The 20,615-nt window shown below is 38.4% G+C and overlaps 1 protein-coding gene across 1 annotated transcript in view; it reads left to right on the top strand.

The window, feature by feature from the left end:
* Positions 1 to 706: 706 nt before the first annotated feature.
* Positions 707 to 20,615, top strand: part of KLF13 (Kruppel like factor 13) — a 97,789-nt gene continuing 77,880 nt past the window's right edge. The window contains exon 1 of the mRNA XM_012542982.3: positions 707 to 1,856. Coding sequence (XP_012398436.1) covers positions 1,322 to 1,856 — 535 coding nt within the window. The 5' untranslated portion in view covers positions 707 to 1,321. The remainder of the gene's footprint in view (positions 1,857 to 20,615) is intronic.

Raw genomic sequence — 20,615 nt, 5'->3', positions numbered from 1 at the left:
CAGTGGGGTGAGGTGGGACGGGCTGGTAATGGGATTTTTAGATTTCAGTAGTTCAGGTCCCTGACTTCTGGTGATTTAAAGAAGTATTTAACGTTCATGACGGATGGGATTGGGAAGCGTACAGGACTTTTGCTTGGGAGCGAGTGTTTTTGGAGTCCACTCAGCTCGGTACCAGGTTCACATTCCCCTTTGCATACACATCTCATTCTGCTCCTGCTCATAGGCGAGGGTTTTATATATGCAAAGTATATGAACATGAATGTATATGTGTGTGTATTGGTAAAAGCCGAACCAAAGATGCCACAAACAGTAATCAGAGTGCGTAATTGTGTAAATGGTAGGCTTCTCAGAGGTAGCTGGGCAGCTTTTGCAGGAAAATGACAGCGGAGCCAAAGATGAGATTGTATCGTTGCACAAGCCCTTGAATGAGATGCCCAAGGCGCGAGGGTGGCGGTAAGGGTGGGGCGAGGGTGTGAGCATCTCCACAAAACTACACCCAGAAACCCTACGGCTGCTTTTAAGGAGGTTTCACAGAAGCGAGCCAAGAGCTTATCTCAAATTTCTGTCCTCGCCTGTAACAGGAATCCGATTGGTTCCAGGAAACTTGCAACTGTAGAAGTTTCCCCATCATGGCGCTGATTGGCCTTCCCCAGGCCAATGGCGACCTCCGTTTCATTTGCCCGTACTGGCTGCCTCCCTCAGTCCTTGCGCACAAGCCACACATCTCTCTCTCTATGTAAAGGTCCTGCCTCTCCTGCCTACTCCTCACATGCAGCTTTGCAGCCTCAGCCGCAACTGAACGTTTTTTAACCTGATCTGCCCCAGGATGTGGCTTCTGGGGTGACGTCGGGCCCAGATGTTCTCCCCAGACCACGCCCACACCCGGGATTGAAACACCCTCAGAGCAGCAATAACGGGCAAAGCTTGTTGTATTGTCACAATGCAAGGGAAGGGGTAGACCAGCGGCATATTTTTTTTTTTTTAATGTTTATTATTTGGCATCCTTCAAAAAAAAAATCAGTTTTTGAAGCCGATGAAGCCGCAGCTTCCTGAGCTGGGATTTCCTCTCTTTCCTTTCACTGGACTTCAAATGCATTCACTTTTTAATGACCGGCCGGGTGGGATCTTCCTGGACGAAGTGCAGTTTTGGTAAAGCGACAAACCCAGCACTCACAGTTCGCAGCGTACCCAGAGAGAGAAGACCCATCCCCCACCCCCTCCGCCCACCAGCTTGGATATATAGAGATATATTTATATATTTTTTTTATGCAAAGAGAGAAAAAGTGCAATTCGAGATTAAAACAAACAATTTCTCTGTAAAATGGCAGCCGCCGCCTATGTGGATCATTTTGCAGCCGAGTGCCTTGTTTCCATGTCCAATCGAGCGATTGTCCATAGCCCCAAAGAGGACCCCGACACTTCACTCGAAGGCACAACAGCCCCTCTTTTTCCGAACGCTGAAGAGAGGCGAGAAAGCAGAGAGACCGGCAAGGACAACGCCTCTTTGATCGTGGTGGCCAGGATTTTAGCTGATCTCAACCAACACGTCCCAGCTCCAGCCCCGCCGACGGAGAGGAGGGAAACTGTCTCCAAAAAGGAGAAATTACCTAGCCGCCTCTCTCCGTCGGGGGAGCCGGCTCAGGAAGCCGCCTCCCCGGACCGCCGATGGAGTGGAGAAGCGGCCACACCTACTAGTCCAGCAGGGAGCGAGCCCAGCCTCAAACAAAGGAGCAGACGGGGGAGAAGCCGAGCTGACCCCGAGTCACCTCAGAAAAAGCACAGATGCCACTACGCGGGCTGCGAAAAAGTTTATGGCAAATCTTCCCACCTCAAAGCTCACCTAAGGACTCATACAGGTCAGTCCCCAGCCGGCCAGTGGCTTAGCCATTAAACTGTGTAAGGAGTGGCACCCCCCAAGGCCAACGTTAGGATTTGTCTCTTGGACGTTTCCAAGCTGACACCTGGTGCCAGACACTCAGTGAACTAACACCTTTTCTCCCTGGTTGTTGTTAATGTTTTAAAGTGACGAGAATAAAGTGCCGTGTTAGTGCCGTGGACAGTAAGTGACACTAGTGCTTATCCATTTCCCTCCTTTCCCATCACCCCTGTCCCCCAGGTATCAAGATTGTAAACGGTAGTAAAAAAAAAACAAAAACAAAAACAAAAAAAACAAAAAAAAACCCCCAAAAACCTTCTGGGTTCAGCTCGTTTTCGTCTTCCCCACCCACAAGCTACCTGTCCTCTCTACAGCTGTACCCCGCTGTAAGCCAACTCGATATAAAAAGATCTGGGATTTCATACGGGAAATAACCCCCGGGGATGGGATTATTCTCATCTCAAAATGATTCATCCCTTCCGAGAAAGGGTTCACGGAGAATTGCTTTAAATAGTGACTCCCTCAACGCGTACACAATGTGATCTGGTTTATAAAAATTCGATTTACACAAAACTTTGCTCGGAAACTAGTGCATACAGCGAGGTACACCGGTACTGCTCCAGCCCCGGCTATCCTGCATCAGTTCTGGATCCCGACAGCTTCCTAGAAACCTTGAACCAAATTTTTCCTTCCATTCCCTTCCAAGGCTTGTCATTTATTATCCAATATCCTCCTCAGCTCTCGGGGTGCGCTTAGAAACCGCGGAACTTGCCTCTGGTAGAGGCAGTGGGGCTCGTGGGAAGCCATCACGGCTAGGGGATAGAGGTGGAGGTTAGGGAGAACACGGTCTCCGTGTCTTTCGTAGCAAGCTTGGAGGTGATCAGGATCGGACGCAGGGACTAGGACAACAAGTGGTGGTCGTAGGTAGAAGGTGGTGGTGGTCGGGGCTGGGGAAGCGCCCCGAGAGGTTCCCAGTATTCGGAGCCTGGGCGACCCCGCCCCACTTAAAAGGGTCAGCCTCTGGCCCCGGGGCGAGCCAGCGCGAGTGGCGGCGGGGAGTCGGGCGGGGCGTCCGAGGGGCAGGTGGATGGCTCCGGCCCGCTCCTGTCCCACTTCCTCGCTGTCTCGGGGAGGGGAGTGGCTCGGCGCCAGCCCTCCGAGTCTTTCTGCGTTCTCCTTGTAGAACGCCAGGAAAAAGAAGCTGCACGTTTTTTCGGAGTTGTTGACTGGGTGAAGGACTAGGCTAACTACGGGGAAAGCCCTCCTTTCCCCCCACCCCCTCCTTTTCCCAGCCCAAGTGAATTTGGGAGGGGCTGGGAGGGAAACCGAGGGGAGGAGCCCGAGCCGGGTCGGGTTCACCCGGGGACACCGGCGCTCTCCAGCTACTCTGCACATTCTTCGCTCCCCTCTTCCTGTAATTTTTTCCCCCCTCAGTGCTCTAGGGTTTAATTTGTTGTTACTAGAGCCAACAGTACTGACTGTGTGCATTAGGGAAGAATCAGGGAAGAGTGTCTCTGCTACGAAACGGGACTGAATCCGGGGGGAGTGGGTTTTCTTTGTTGGAAGCTCCCCCACCCAACTAGCCAGACAGTGGAAATACTCGGGCTCCATCTCTCTTAGACACACATATATACGCACATGTACACGCATACATACGCACACAACCCGAAGCTCCACACCCAGATCCAAGCCTGTTGTTGCTCCAGGAAAGAACAAACTTCCTATTTACGAAACGTTTTTAATTTTTAATTCCACTCATTTGTTTACCGGGCTGCCTGGAGCTCCTTCCCAGGAATCCAGACCTCATCATCAAAAAATAGGAAAAGTCCTGCCTTCTACAATTGCTGACACTGTGTATATACAGCTCAGACTTAACTGCTAAGGGCTGCAAGTAAACAAAGGTAAATAATAATCCCGCAGGCCAGGACACAGGTCTGGAATATGGCGTGACATGGCCTGAATGAGCGCAATATATGAGGAAGTACTTGTCTAAGCTTGCTGCTAATTGCAGAGACACTTTTTTTTTTTTTTAAATTTTACACTAAACCAACAAAAGGCGTGAGAAAGTAGTTGTTCTCTCCTCCTAACTGTATTAAAAGATCCCTTATGAGACAAAATGAATTAATTTATTAATTTTATCTTTTCAGTTTTGTGCCTGATCAGACCAACAGCCCTAAAAACATCACTTTTCTGGTCCATCTGTACATAAATAAGTTATTTGTTTAGTATTAATTAAAGACATCTCCGAAAATACTAAAAAACTTAACACTCTGAATATAACTTCACTTGCTTAAACCTATACTCACGCAATAGCAGAGCTACTTAGATTGACTCTTTACAAAGCTCTTTCAAATACATAAATTGAATTGGAGAAAGGAAGCCTCAGTCTTATGTTGGCTTTCCCTTTACTTCTACTCTTCCCCCACGGTACAAATTGTGCTTTCTGGTTGTTTTTGTTTGTTTTTCTTTTCTTCCCCCCCCCCCCCCCTTTCACTCTATCTTCTCCCGTCTTTTTGTGTTCTCCCCAACTCCCCAAACATGGCGTAAGGGAGAGTTAGGGTAATAAGTGTTTGTAGGACTGAGGGTGTAGGGTATTATTTCTATTTAAGAGTGTAGGTAATGGTAGAAGTGCCGGGGTTGGGGATCTACGATCAGAGTTTATGGGTGTGCTCAGTGTTGAAGGGTAAGTGGAGAGTCGGAGTGGGAGGGAGGGAGTGTGGTCAGGAATGATGAATCTAATTGAATTGGGAATTTATGGTTAAGTTTGAGGGTATGTGGTGAGGATTAAGGGGGTATATGGATCAGAATTAGGGGGCACTGTCAGGTTGGCCATATATCTAGTGGTGGGGCATAATCAGTGTTGGGGGTGTGCCCGAAGTTGTGGCTTGTGCTCGAAGTTGAGAGATGTGGCTGGTTTAGTACTGAGAAAACAAGCTCAGTTCCTCTTTTGCTCTCTTCTCAGACTGGGACACTAAGATGAAACATCACCATGTGGCTGTGTATTATAAATGGTGGTAGAGCAACTATTGACCTACAAAGTTGGGGGGTGGAGGATGAGGCAATATAAGCTTTCTATAATAATCTCTGTCAAAAAAATGAGGCAGAAGGAAAATGAAAAATGAAAAAATGAAGGGGAAAAAAAATCCCCAACCTGTGTTCTTACTTCACTGGTCAGTCCTCGGGAACTTTGAAATATAAGAGATTTTAGCATTTCTATTTGAATTGGAAGTGAGATGGTGAAGGGGTGAGGAAGACACACACACACACACACACACATATACACACGAAGATTCTAGAACGAGTCTATTTTACCATAGACATATCGTTTTCATTTTTTGAATACTCAAAGCTTTGTCTCTTAGTGTCTACACTAGGAAGCATGGACCACCATTCTGGACAATTTATTTTCTGATAAATTACTGCTATCTTATCCACTGGTTTAAATTTTTTTTTCCCTCTCAAATTACCTAGATAATTCTCTCAACTCTCAATTCACCTTTCTTATATACTTCCCCTATGTTTTTGGTTATAGATGTTACTGTTTCAAAGTAATGAGTCTGAGCTACTGATAGGCCTGCAGAACATATTAAATTTAGAAATTTAAGGGAGTGTTTACTCCTCTCTCACCACCCCCTAAAAAGAATGTTCTATTTTCCTTTTGTTCCTCAATCATGGGGAAAAGTTCTTTCTTGGTCCTGGGTCAGTTTGAACTCCATTAACCAGCCAAGTCAGTGACATTCCCATCAACTAAGATGACTTTGTATGGAATCTAAGATGTTTGAAATTTCTCCCAGAAATATTTGCAACATGCAGATATCCCAGTAATAATAGGACCAAAGAGAAACCTGAAGCTTTTTCTAGCCAGGTGAAGGATTGGTATGAATGATGGACTGAGATCAGATGGTCACTATGGGACACCAAGATCTGTCTGATCTGTACTCAAATTGCTCTTTCCCATAGAAACTAACCCTCTTGCAGATGGCAAGCATCTGGATCTGGGCTTTATTTGGAGTCATTGCAGTATGATAATGGATAGAGGACTAATTTGCCTTAGTCACAAGAATCAGATTTAAGTCCTGGTTCCATCACGTTAGCAAGTCATTTTAGCCTCTTTTAGCCTTGATTTCCTCATCTGTAAAGTGGGAATAAAAATGTTTGTTTTACTCAGTTTACCAGGTTTTTCTGAAGAAACTTTAGATATAATAATAGCTAGCATTATAGTACTTAAAGAAAATATACTTATCTCATTTGATCTTCACAAACATCCTGTGATGTAGATGCTGTTATTCTCCCTTTTTACAGATGAAGAAACTGAGGCATTGAGAAGTGACTTGCCCAATATCATACAGTTAGCATATACACACAAGCATATATATATATATATATATGTATATACACACATACATACATACATATATAAACATAGGAGCCATGGTGTGATGCAATGTGCAGAGAACTGGTCAACAGGGCCAAAAAAGACTTAAATTTGAATTCTTCTCACAGACATTGGGTGTAGGGCCATGGGCTAATCACTTAACCTTTTAAGGCTCCAGACAGCTCTCTGTAAGTTACAGATAGAATAGTGACCTACATTGATCTAGGAGTTTCCTATACCAATGAAATCATGAGTCTATCTCCTGTTTCTGTGTGTGTGTGTGTGATGCTATCATGATGCATGTTGTGTCTATTTGGGTGTTTTCTTCATTCCTTGAAGTTATTTGATCTGACCATTTTGCTCAAGTGCTAATAATCAGAATAACAAGAACTTGGAAAGGGGTTGTGGGAAGGACCAAACCAGACCACAGGAAGCCAGAGGATTCAAAGATGGAAAAGGGCATCTTGTTCACCTCTCTCATTTTACATATGATAAAAGCCTGGAGAGTCACATATACTAGATCCAGGGCTTTTAATCTTTCAACTATTCTCTTTAAGGAGTTTTGGACAGTGTAGATAAACCTTAGGTAGGAAGTACATTGTAAAGACTATTTTCCTAACTAGACTCTAACCTATGTTGAATCACTTAGCCTAGTCTTGATCTGTGACAGATGGGTAAATGTATATCTCATAGAGTTGGTACAAAGTAACATTAGTATATGGGCACTTAAATGTTTGTTGAATTAAGTAGTGTATAAAAATACTTTGTAAAGTATAAAAAGCCATGACCTTCAGATTTTATTATCTTGTTAGTATAGTAGAACTATCTGACAATATACTGAGGATTAAATTATGTTACCTCATTCCCTAATAACTACATGCAGAAACTATAAAACTCAACATGTCTCTGGATTATAGGATCAGACCTGGTAGAGGACTTAAAGGCAACTTAGTCCAACTCCTTCATTTTACAAGTGAGGAAAATGAGGCATAAAGAGATTTAATGACTGCTCAAGGTTACTGAGTACTACATGACAGAGGGAGGATCTGAAGCCACATCTTCTCATTCCAAATCCAGTGTTCTTTGGCTTCATAGTGTAGCATTTGTTTTTTTTTTTTTAATCTCTTTATTTTCCCATACATTTTACTGTTTTAAAATTTAAGCTAATATCAATTCAAATATTGTCTCATTAGAACTTTAAACCAAAGGTCACATATATCTCTCTGAACATGGTTTTGGCTCTTCATGGTCAAATTCACAGTTAAACATTTTTTTCAAATATGTATGCAAAGTTGTTATTGTCATCAATATTCATTTGTTTTTTTCTGATGCAAGTTTTTTTTTTTAATAGTCTTTTATTTACAGGTTATATGTATGGGTAACTTTACAGCATTAACAATTGCCAAACCTCTTCTTCCAGTCTTTCACCTCCCACCCTCCACCCCCTCCCCCAGATGGCAGGACGACCAGTAGATGTTAAATATGTTAAAATATAAATTAGATACACAATAAGTATACATGACCAAACCGTTATTTTGCTGTACAAAAAGAATCAGACTCTGAAATATTGTACAATTAGCTTGTGAAGGAATCAAAAATGCAGGTGGGCATAAATATAGGGATTGGGAATTCAATGTAATGGTTTTTAGTCATCTCCCAGAGTTCTTTCTCTGGGCGTAGCTGGTTCAGTTCATTACTGCTCCATTGGAAATGATTTGGTTGATCTCATTGCTGAGGATGGCCAGGTCCATCAGAACTGGTCATCATATAGTATTGTTGTTGAAGTATATAATGATCTCCTGGTCCTGCTCATTTCACTCAGCTCTGATGCAAGTTAAAACCATTCTGAGCATTGTTAGGGTATAAACATTAAGTTAATTTATAATTTGAAGGTGATATTTTTCTTAAAGTTTCATGAAAGAATGGCCACAGAAAGATCTAAATTATATCAATTTAGAATTCAAATCAATCTTATCTATTAGAATCAGATAGGTGGTTGAGTGGGTAGAGTACAGAGTGCTAGACCTAGAATCAGAAGGATCACAAACATCTATTAGCTATGTGGATCCTAGGGGCATTTCCCTATTTTCTGCCTCAATTTGCTCAATTATAAAATGGAAATAATAGTGCCCACACCCTAGGATTTGTGAAAATCAAATAAGATAATATTTGTAAAGTATCCAGCACAGTGACTGGCTTATGGCTATTGCTGTGTCATTTCAGTCATGTCTGACTTTTGGGGTTTATGGTAAAGATACTGGAGAGGTTTGTCTTTTCCTTCTCCATCTCATTTTATAGATGAAGAAATTGAGGCAAGCAGGGTGAAGTGACTTGCCCAGGGTCATATTGCTAATGAATATCTGAGACCTAATTGGAACTCACTCAGGAAGATGAGTCTTCTTGATTTCAAGCTTAGTACTCTACCCACCATATTACTTAGCTACCTTCTAGGGTACTTAATTATGTGTGTGTTTTCTTCCATTTAAAAAAAAATGCTGTATGGAATATACAAACTACATAGATGTTCAGGAAATTTACTCTTCCAGTGAGAGAAGTCTCTATCATGGGACATTCTATCAACCAAAAAGCTCTATTAACTAGTAGTTATGGGCTTTAATAATGTAATACTAATTGATGACTGTAATGATAATTGTGAATCATCTGATCCAGGTCCCAAAAGGCTTTCCAAGTTGCAGAAAAATACAATTATGTTCAGTAGAGTTTTAGTGTCAGTTGTATTTTATTTCATTCAAATTGTTTGAAAGTTATTTGATATCGATATAAGATAGTTTTCTATTAGTCAGACTATTGAGCCAGTCAAAAACCCTAGTTTAAAACTGGGTAAGAAAAGGATGTCCTATACTTCACTGTTTAGGTTTTATTCCTCATGTTGGAGAAAAAAAGGTTTTAAGCCCCAGTTCTCTGAAAGAAGGGCATTGATGTGGAAATTAAGGAGGGAAAAGTGAGGTATAACGGAAAGAACCTAAAGATCATTGCTTTATTCTTTAGAAAATCTCACCACTAGACTCCGGCAGAGAGCTCTCCTATGAAATGGCTCACCCTGCTTCTATCACTCTAGCAGCTGGCAGCCAGTGTTTTGACTTCGTCAGATTCTGTTGTGTTGTCCAGAGCAATGGGGGGGCTTGGCTTGCTACCAGTGGAATGGACACACTGTCTTTCTTGGCAGAGACACTCTGAATACATTCCTACCTATTTGTTCCCTCAAAAGAATTGTTTTCAGAACAGTTCTGTTCTCTGCTTTTCCTCCAGCCCGCCAGCCAAAACGTTTCTCATTCAATGTCTTAACCAGGGCCAATCCAAGTTTCAGTTCTCACGTAGTTTTTCCACTGCTTTCTGTTAAAACCAAGGGAAAACAAGAATAATATTGTATCTTTACCTTCTTCATGTACATTTAATCAGCTCTGCCAACCTTGCAGTTTGGGGGAGTAGAGATGCTGTTAACCCTTGAGGGCTAAAGCAGGGCAACAGACAGGAAGGAGGGAGGGAGGGAAATAAAACATTTCTAATGATTCCAGTGTGATCCATGAGAACTGGCCTGGGCTAAAGTTTATGTTATTAAAGTGAAGCAACTGTTTTGAAAAATTTGGAGCCACTCATTTTCATAGAAATAATTCATGAGATAATTATACTAACTATCTCATTAAAATAACAAACTATTAGCTCTGGAAGAGTCCTTACAGATTATCTCTTCCATCTTTTCATAGATGAGTAAACTGAGACCCAGAGGCTTTAACCAATTTTTTCACAAATTCAGACAAACTTCTCTTTTCAGTGGCTTACAGCCTTTTCTGTATAGCAGTAAGATTATTGAATTTTTGTCTCTTCTAGCTGTCTTTTCTTTGGGGGTTCCATTTGAAATGAGAGAATAAAGACAAAATAAAAATTTGAGAAAAACCAAAAACCAGCCTTCTAGATTAATAATTTGGTCTGTTGAGATATCTTCAGCCATCATTTTCCACTTCTGTAATAAGAGGTCATGAGATCCTACATTATAGAATGATGAATTTATGGTCAGGATCTTGAAGGTCATACATTTTACAGAAAAGGAAATTGAGGCACATAGAGTTTAAGTAAGTTGCTTAGGAACACAGCCCTTCTTGATTACAAATCTTATTCTCTATTCACTGTGGTTCTTGGTCCAAAATCAGTCTTCCAGCTTGTGTGCATTGTTTTCAAAAAGAGAGTCTAGAGACACACCCATATACCCACAATTAAATAAACACATAGTGCTGTTGTTTGCCCTTGGAGACAAAGTGACCAAGTATGTGATATTTCCTGGGTCAGAATTTCCAGAAATCCCTGCACTTGAATTGCCTATAGTGATAATAGTTGCTGTTTTTTGTTAAATATATATATTAATAGTAATACTATACTTTGTCTCAGTCTGACAGAAAGTTTTATACAATTTAGCACTAATCTCTAAGTCATTTTCTATATTTTAAAACAGATATCTAAATTGTCATAGTTCCCTATTCCCTCCTCTACCCAAATGAATGTTCTAAAAAGATGGGAATCTTAAAGTAGGAAAAGATACATAACATATATTCAGGTTGGGTTAATAATCCAAAATTGTTGAGTAATCTATTGGACATCCCATTCCCTTCCAGACCACTCTCATCCCTCTTGGAATTAAACAAAAGAACCTCACTGTTCAGCTTAATCCTTTTTCAATGGAGAAGGGTGGGTGCTGGTGCTGCAAATATTTAAAATGGACTGGTAAAGAGGAGACTGCTCTTAGGTGAAGAAGGCATTGATATAAACCAGACAACTGAGTTCCTCTTTGTTTAAAGGTTTAAAAACTTTACAATATATTCCTAAGGAAAGCCTTTGTGTCTTTTTGTCATTCACTTTTTTTTAAAAGGGTTTTTTCCCAGGAGTCTGGAAAAGGCTTTAGAGAAAATTAGTATTTCTTAGTGTTTTCAGATTTACTTTAAAAAGGAGATTTTTAAATATGCTTCTATGGAACCATCCTGTGTTTTTACCTTCTGTAAGAACCCTGGGGCTAGGCAGCATGTATAGAAGAGCTGGCATATGTTAAGATACATTTACCAGGTGATGAAAAAAGTTGAAGACTTCTCAATGCTTTCTTTCATAAAAATCATACAATGACATTAATACCTCACTTATAAGAAAGAGACCTTCCTTAGTGACTCAGTTATTTAGAGCTCAGCAAAAAGAAAGAAACAAAAAGAAAGAAAAGTAAGATGAGTAGTTGAAATTTTATACATTTTATTTTACAAAATTTATGCATTAAATCTCATGCATTTAGTTCATAAGAATTCCAGGTCCTTATTCAGAAACTGTTTACTTATACTTTACACAGAATCCTAATTTGTTTGTTTATCCAATTTACAAAAATGGAATTAAGATGGGGGATGCAGTTAAATGAAGGCACACTGAAAGCCTAACCACCAGGAATAAGATAGAAAATAATTATGAAAAGAAAACATAAAACATAAGAATTCAAGAAACAGTGACTTGATAACAGGTAAAGATAGAAAACAGCTTTATAGACTTTAAGAGCATAGGTGGGCACACAGGGTATGCTTGAAGGGTCCTATGAGAATGTACCTCCAAGTACATCACTGCCTTAAAATAGATAAAAAAATAAACAAAACAACACACACAAAAAGGAACAAAACAAAAACAAAAAGTGATGTTCATGATAATTCTTATATCATCCCCAAAAGTTAAATAAGTGTTAGCATGTTTTAGTTTGTAAAGGAGTATATAATTGAGAAAACATTTTTTTTTTATTAGTAGTAACTTAAAAATAGACTAATAGTCCCTAAACTTTACTTATGTGGACCATTCATTTGTGAGGAAGATAAGACAAATAAGATATTTCCTCTATTATTTCCCCCCTGAAATGTACTCTATTTTTATCTGTATGTTGGGCAGGAAGTTTATAGACTTTGAGGAGGCTAAGTCTCAACTTCCATCTTTATATGAAAGAGATAATAGAAATTATGGTGACTGTGACTGAGAAATGGACAAGAGGAAATGAGCTCAAATTTAAATAAGAATTATTAAGAAGATTGAGAAACATGGATATAAGCTGCAAGAGCAACATGGTACAGTGGAAAGTGTTGGATTTGGAGAGAGAGGACTTGGCAGCTGTGTGATCCTGGGGAAATGAATTTATTTGGGTTCCATTTTCCTCATCTGTTCAAAGAGGAGGTTGGAATAGTTAGCTTCTGGGATCCCAATATAAAGCTTCTTGAGAAGGGAAAGAGAACAAAACATTTATTGAGTGTCTACCACATGCCAGGTACTGTGCTAACTGATTTGATCCTCACAACTCTTTAAAGGAGGTGCTATTATTATCTCAACATTAGAACTTTGGTAACCAAAACAGACAGGTTAAATGACTTTCCTAGGGTAACAAAGCTAATAAATATCTGAAGTCAAATTTGAATTTGGATCTTTCCGCCTCTAGGTCCAGTGCTTTTCGATTCACTTTGCTACTTATTTGCCTAAAAGTTAGTAAACACTTCATTCTTTATATTGACATTTCTGGTGCTTAGTAGAGTACTTGGAACATAGTAAGTGCTTAAAAATAGATGCTTTTTGATTGATTGTTATCTCTAATACTCTAGTTTCAAGTTGAACATTACAAAGAACTTCCTATGCTTTATGAATTTCTGGAAATCCCCAAGTAGCCTTACCTAAGACATTTGCAGACTCTTCTCCTATGCAGATTTTAAAGAGAAGTGTAAAGAGCTATCTTTATGGAATTGTTTAAATAGAGAGGTTTATTATATGGCCACTTGAAGTGCATTTCAGATTTGTAATTCTTTGGTTGGCCATGCCCTAAAAGCCTTGGATTTCAGATTATAGCATGCCAGACCTGGGTGAAGATGCTTGCTAGAGTGCCTTGGCAAAGTGGAAAGCCATCGTCTCCAAGTCCCATCTCCTCAAGGTCCTTTCATTCCTGGCAAACAACTACTCAACTAATTAGTCCTTGCAGTTGTAATATCATCTCTAATTGAATATATCAACCAATTAGCTTTATTTGGGAAAGTTTTCCGGTGACTTTGCCTTTGGCATGTTAATCACATTACATTCATCTCCTTGATAAAGGAAGCACACAGACCTGGGCTGGCCCAGGGGCATGGGTGATTTTCCTGGGCTTGAGGCTTCAGGTAGTCCTAAGGACAAGGTTGGCCTGTGCCTTGAGAGGCCCTGCTGGTGACAAAGCATAACTCACCTAGATACAAAATTTTACAGAAACAACAACAACAAAAGTAAACCATTGGACTTGAAAGTCATAGGAAATAGTTTATCAACTTCCCTATATCTGTTATCCTTCCCTTCCCCCTCAACAAACTAGGTAAGACTTTACCTTCTTCCCTTTAGACACTTGTTATCTTTTTAATGACTTCTTTTTCTCTTTTAAAGCTATTTTGTTATATTCATTTTAATACGTACAAAGTTGTTGGGGAACAAATAGTATGATTTGCTCTAAGCCCTAAATCCACTCCAGTAAATTCTCCTTTCTCAAATCCTTGCAACCAACCATGGGGGTCTTTTCTCCTGATCTTGAGAGTCTGTTTCTGAAAAGGAAGAGAGAAGACAAAGTCACAGAAATGGCAAATGGAAGAGACTGAGTAGTTGGTCCAGAGGGAAGCAGGGTCATCTAAGGAGGCTGTGGCTGATATTTTTCCTGTTCCTTACTCATGACATACCATCTCTGGGCTCTGTGACCTTTTACTGGCTGTCTTCTGTCTTGGAATGCTTTTTTTCCTCATCTCTGACCCTTGGCTCCCCTAGCTTCTTTGAAGACTTAGTTCAAATCCTATCATCTGCAAAAGCTTATTCTCATTCCCTGTCACTTGCTAGGACCTCCTTTCTTACACTACTCCAATTTGCCCCATGTTTATCTTGGGCATCCATATTTATTTACATGTCTCTCCTATTCCAGTGTGACCTCCTTGAGGTAGTTACCATTTTTGCCCTTTTTTTTTTTAATCCCTAGTGTTTAGTACATTGTCTCAAACATAGTAAGCACCTACTAAATGTTTATCATTTGGCTGACTATTAAGTAATCTTAAATCTAAATTCAATTTATGGCAGAAAGGAATTCATTTTGAATTTGTCACCAAAGTCACTGAAGTTAGTCATTGGATCTTTATAATTTCCTTTTGTATGCATTGGCCATTTTAAAAATGCTTTTTTGAACAAGATTTTTGAAGGTCCTTATCCGTTTTTTGGTCCCACCTGAAGGATGTGATATGGGGAAAAAATAACTGGTTTCTTTTTCTGGTATTAGTATCCACCCTACTTTGGATATTAGAGAAGAAGGAGAAGAAAGAGTAGAGGAAGTGAAAGCCAAATGAAGAAAAGAATAAAAGGGAGGGAGAGAACAGAGAGGAACCTGTACATTTGCTCCTTCATTCAACAAGCATGTATTAACTATTTTCCCTGAGTTAGGCACAGAGGGGTGATACAAATCATAATCCTTGACTACCAGGAGACAATTATTTACCATATGATCTGACTAATTTTTCTCTATCTTCTTTGCAAAGACCTAGACACCCTCCATTTCCTTTCCATAAGGAGCCAAAGACTACTTGGAATACCAGTCATCAAAACTGTCAACATTGCGAAGGGAAATTCTGTGGCAGCTAAACATTATAAATAACTTGTTTCCATGCAACTTTCCATTTTTGTATAATAAATGTTGAATTTGAGTTTAAATTTGAACCTCCTCTGGTTTCTGCACCACCTTTCAACTTAGCCAGCTGACTAGGTGGTAGCTTTTTCCACTTCTGTGTGAATCTTTTTAAAAAACAAATGATAGCTCTTGAGAAGCTTGGGAATGTCCAAATCACTACCTCCTCCTTTCTCTCTCCCCTCCCCCCCCAATAAACACCACTGCCAAACAGGTTTTGCTGTTTATACTTGTTAAAAATATGTTTCAACAAGATATTTATAGCCAGGAGAAGGTATTTATAGTAATGTTGTCAGTCATGCCTTTGCACAGTTTGCCCATTCAGCTTGAAGCCAGTCCACAAAGATGGAACTGTCCCTTGAACTGGGTTTTGTCACCTGCTTACTTTGGTGACACCCACTAAGTACTGTAATAATACAGATGTACAATCCATTAAGAAAAAAAAAACCAACAAAAACAAGTACAGATCAAACACCTAAACTTGTTTTCTCTTCCCACACTAGAAACCAACTTCCTGGGAACTCCAAGAGGGTATATATACTTGTGATTTTCTCTCCTGTTTTTCTGGGGACTATTCAAAAGAGAGCTGGTTTTACTTATAATTTGAAGCAGATATGAGTGAGTCCATTACAGAAAAGCAAAAGCAAAAAAAAAAAAAAAAAAAAGACAATTTAAAAAAGAGATGTTATTTATTTAGTTTTCTCACACTGTTTACTTGTACTGCTTCGGATAAAACACTGGACATTATTTAAATGCAATAATAATTTTACCAATATATTATTTATAAAAATTATTTTAAAAAATTTTTGTGTGTATTAACAACTGAGTTTATCTTCCACAAAACTCTCAAAAACAAAAACAAATCATTCACCCTTCTGCTTTGAGGACTTCAAGTGCTATATTTTATTATTGTCCAGGCAAAATATGGTCATGGCTCTTCCCAGTGGGCAAACTTGGAACTTGTTTATATAGGACATGTGATTTCTAGTTCTGTTTTATAACTTAAGCCTATGCCAGAAATTTTTTTCCCCTACCCCCAAATAACCTTGTATCAGCTGTTTGGAAGTTAACCTTGTTGACAAAGCCAATATACTTTTCAACTCAAATTAAGAGAAATCTTTCAAGATAATTTGTTAACCACCTTCTTGTCCTTCTCCTCATTGTGATTTTTTAAAAAGTTATGCTTAAAAGAAAGTAGGGCCTTTTAAAAAAATTTCTTTGTTCCTACTTTGTTTTGGTTTCTGTGCGGCTAGATTTGGAGATTTGTTTGTTAGACAGCCATCAGACCAATGTTGACTCATTAATAAGAGGCAATGAGAGTTAGACATTCTAATCCTATATTTGAACTGGAAGACTCAGGTTTATACAGAGTCTCTATCAAGTAATAAAAGGCAAAGGGAAAAAAGTTCAGCAGGCATTCCCAAGAAGCTACATGGGGGAGGGAAGAGTAGGGAAGAGGTCTTAATTTATTCTTTTCTTTTTTTGGCAATCATAGCACAAAAACACTTGCTAACCAGGAACTTGGCTTAAATCATGCAACTGTGAGCCTGACTATCCTTAAATGACCTCCCTGGAAAAGCACTGAGTGGTTTGTTGCCTTAGGTTATATATCTCTGTGCTTGTGCCAGGTGATAAACACATTTCTGCTGGAACAAAGAGGGAGGAGCTATAGATTATTGGAATTACTGAAAGATCTCATCTGCCACCTAAGAAAATGGCACTGCCTTCTTTCACTGAATTATGGACCTTCCCTCCTCCCCCATCTTGGATCTCTAGCCTGTGCTGACAACAATTTGGGAGTTTGAGTTTACAAGATATTTGGGGCCAAAGTTCCTGCCACCTAATAAAAAACATTAGGTTTGACTTTAATGGCCTTTCTTTGTACTTTTAGCTTCTGTTTCAAAAATGAGTTTAAAAGATGGCATTTGGAGAGCATTCCAACTCTAAAAGCTGATAGTTTTAAGTTGTGTATTCCCTGTTAAGTAAAACTTAGTTAATTAGAATATATAGATAATGGAACATTCTGGGGACCTTCATTTTCTGGAAAATGGATGGTTTATCCTATAAATAGTGCATCATGGTTTTATTTGAACTTTTCTAAGACTATTGAATGTACACTGATCATAATGAGGAGAACCCAGGAGAATTGGTTTCTACTCCTGGCTCTACAATTAATGGTTCTGTGACTTTAGAGAAGAAATTTACCTTTTCTGTATATTCATCATCATCATCATCAATCATAAGATGAATAGATTAGATCAGAAGATCTCTCTGTCCTCTAATTTTAAATTATATCAGCAAGCACTGCCCTTATTTTATGATGCTCTACTTTAGTAGACTGCCTTACACAGAATAGGTATTCAATAGTTGTACAACCAGAATAATAGAAAGAACTCTGAATTGGGGTATTGGGTAAATGCTGAGTTAAATGGAAAAATGTCTCTCTACAAGAATGCCCTAGGTTTTCCCTTTTATGATACAGATGTGGTACTTGTACCTAAACCAGGAAGGGACAAAACAGAGAAAAAAAATTATGGACCAATATTATTAATAAACATTGATTATAAAAATATTAAATAAAATATTAGCAAAGAGAATACCCTAGGTTTGGAGAGTGTCCTTGAACCTGTACTATTCAAGAGTTTTATCAGTGATTCAGTGAAGGAATAGATGATATTATGGCTGTGCTAGAAATTGCAAAGCTTTTGTAAGCTTTTTGACCTATAAATCAGGGCTTGCTTAATTATTTTGTTGAGTATATAGACTTAAGAAATTAATGGAAAAATTTTAATAATGCAAATTAAATTTAAATGTTTATTGTATATATGTTCCCTTTTTTTGGAGACCTGTTTGTTAAAAATTTACTAGTACACCTAGAATACTTATCCAAAGATAGAATGCTTATCCACAGTGAAAATGAAACATAGTAATGTTTGAGTTGAGTTAAGTTATGGGTATCTATTTATCTTGTTTCTCAAATATAAGAACCAACAACAGTTTGTGAGAGAAGTATTTGAAAGTTTTATCGGATTGAAAACTAAAAATATAACAGCCAAGCTCCACAGTACCTAAAAAAAGGGACATTATTCATGGTTCAATTAAGAGCGTTATAATGCCCAGAATGAAATGATCTTTCACTCCTCATTCTGCTTGAGTCAAACTATCTCTGGAATATCATGTTCATGCAATGACTAGAGGTAGCTCATTTGTGTATGAGACATTTAGAAAAAAGTTTAATTCAAATTTTCTGGTTAAAGCTTTGATCCCCAAAATATACATTCTTTTTTTCATTACAGAATTGGGGTGGGGGAGGTGTCAGGGTATAGAATATTGAATTTGTTCTCAGTCTTAGTTATCAAAATGCTCCCCTCCCCCTCTTTTTCTTTTTTAAAATATTTATTGCAAGGAACGGCTCCATATGGGACAGAGGGGATAGGAGGGATATTTTCAGAAATAAATATAAGGTATTTTTTTCAATCATATCAATAAAAAGGCAGGAGATGGAGGAAGAGAATGCTTAGTATAGGATAAATGTGCAGCCCTTAATAATTATGCAGTGACTTTATGTTTAAGAAACTCAGATTGTATTACAGTAATCATGTTTGGGACTGGGTATCATTTGGTTGGGCTTGAAACCTAAAATAAAAATATTGGGAGTTTAGTCTTAACTCCCATTCTTTACTTTGTAGTTACTTTCTATGGAAATTGGGCAAAATTATAAATAAGAGTACATGTAGTGACTTGTTAGCATGACCAGAAATGAGTCTAGAAACAAGAATGTAGTGGATACTAATTAATCAATGACCTAGTCACAAATCTTCTGTCCCTGTTATTCTTCATATATTTTAGTTAAAATTTCAAACCCATGTTAACATTCATGAAAGAGAAAAACAATAAGTTTGTCTTTGATTTATCCTCTGATTACATTTCTATTCTCGGTTGTTAATTGTTTTGTTCTTTCAGGAAGGCCATTTGTCATAAGAGTGTAAACTCAAGAACATGTTTGTTAAATCTGGCTTCCTAGTAGTGTGAATTATAGATTTTCTGAAATACAAGGTACCCTCTTTGGAAAGGCCTTAACAAAGGCAGAAGAACATATATAAATCACCAGTTAACCTTAAAGATAGGGCTATAAACAGAAGTATAGTCTGAATTTGCCATTTATTTTTTGTCATTAACTAGAGATAAGCCATCATCCCAAATTGTTGTGCTTATGTTTAAGAGTTCCGAATAACTGCATTTTATATCAAGGTCACTTTGCCCAAGGATTTCAAGATCGTTTCCACTTCTTCACTCTAACTTGTTCCTTTTACCTTAATCATCTATTTGGAGAAATGTCATTTAAGCCCAGGGAATACATTAAATCAACTCTATGGCATTGAAGACTATAGCTCCTTTTATTCCTTTAAAATGTGTTTTTTATATTAAATTTTTCTTATATTATGGCAAAACATTTCTAGATGTTCAAGGAGTATCTGAAGTAAGGAACAGATTGTATTTTCCTGATATTTCCAGATAAGGAGAGATTGTATTTGGCAAGGCTATCTGTGGTTAGTAGTGATAATTATCTTAACTGGTGTTTTCATAGATTCTCCAATAGATCACACGATTCACACATTGTCCAAGGTGGCCTAACTGGAAATAACTTGGAAACAATGAGAATCATTTGTAGGCTAAAATCTGACAAGGAATTTCCCTAGTAATGTGATAAGGGGTAAAGGCTGACTTTCCTTTAGAATGACACACACAACTTTCTTTTATTATTCAATATAATATTCATATAGTACACCTGAAACTTTATTTCCTTTTCTTTTATCTTCTTAATCACTTTGACATCATTCCTAAGTGATTGAAATCCTTTTCACATTCCCATTCAGTAATAAAAATGGTGCTTAGAACCATATTTATCTGTCAGTGAAAGGGCTATGCTTTGACTGCTAAATCTTCAGTGAAATTATTCCTCTGGAAAGAAATCAATCAAAAGAAACCTTGGCCCAGATAGCATAAACTGCCAGCAATAATGTTTGATTCTCTTTAACAGGGTGTCTTTGCCAAATGAACTAAGATGGGGGTTATGTTCCTTCAAGGAAGAACTTGATTTCATGTGGTGTAATTTACAATAGAATTTATAGGCATGGAAGCATATTTTTTTTAGATAAAAATCTTTTTAGAGGAAAATATTAAGAAATAATATTTTCCTCTAAAGTTCTTTCCAGACTACTAGGAAAAACCCTTGGAAAAGTGGATGTTAGTATACTGGAGAAAATAACAAAAAGGTTTTCCCCTGGGAGATGGATTAAGGATGGTACCCAACCTTTTAACAAAAAAACGAAAACAAAAACAAAAACAAAAATGCCTGTCTAATCTTGTGTACCTTGTTGAAGTGATTTGGTTTTTGACTCATCACTTAACCCGTCCACCCAAAACAATTGGTGGGCTACATCTACCCTGTTCCGCTGAATAAAGATGAAGATATCATTGGAAGGGAGGAGGTCCTTTCTTGTAACTCCTGGAGGGAGAGTAAGAAGTCCTCTCAAAGTAATGGAGTAGTGACTTAATTGCCCAATTCTGGAATGGTAGCATAGATTGTATTTTAAGATATTTTTTTCCTTTTTTCAAGATTCTTATATAGGACTTAGGTTTCATATGTTATCTAAAATCTCGTAACA

This window comes from Sarcophilus harrisii, chromosome 2 (genome assembly GCF_902635505.1).
Source record: "Sarcophilus harrisii chromosome 2, mSarHar1.11, whole genome shotgun sequence".
In the NCBI taxonomy this organism is placed as follows: Eukaryota; Metazoa; Chordata; class Mammalia; order Dasyuromorphia; family Dasyuridae; genus Sarcophilus; species Sarcophilus harrisii.
The sequence above is the reverse complement of the archived record's forward strand: the minus strand, read 5'-3'. Positions and strand labels throughout refer to the sequence as shown.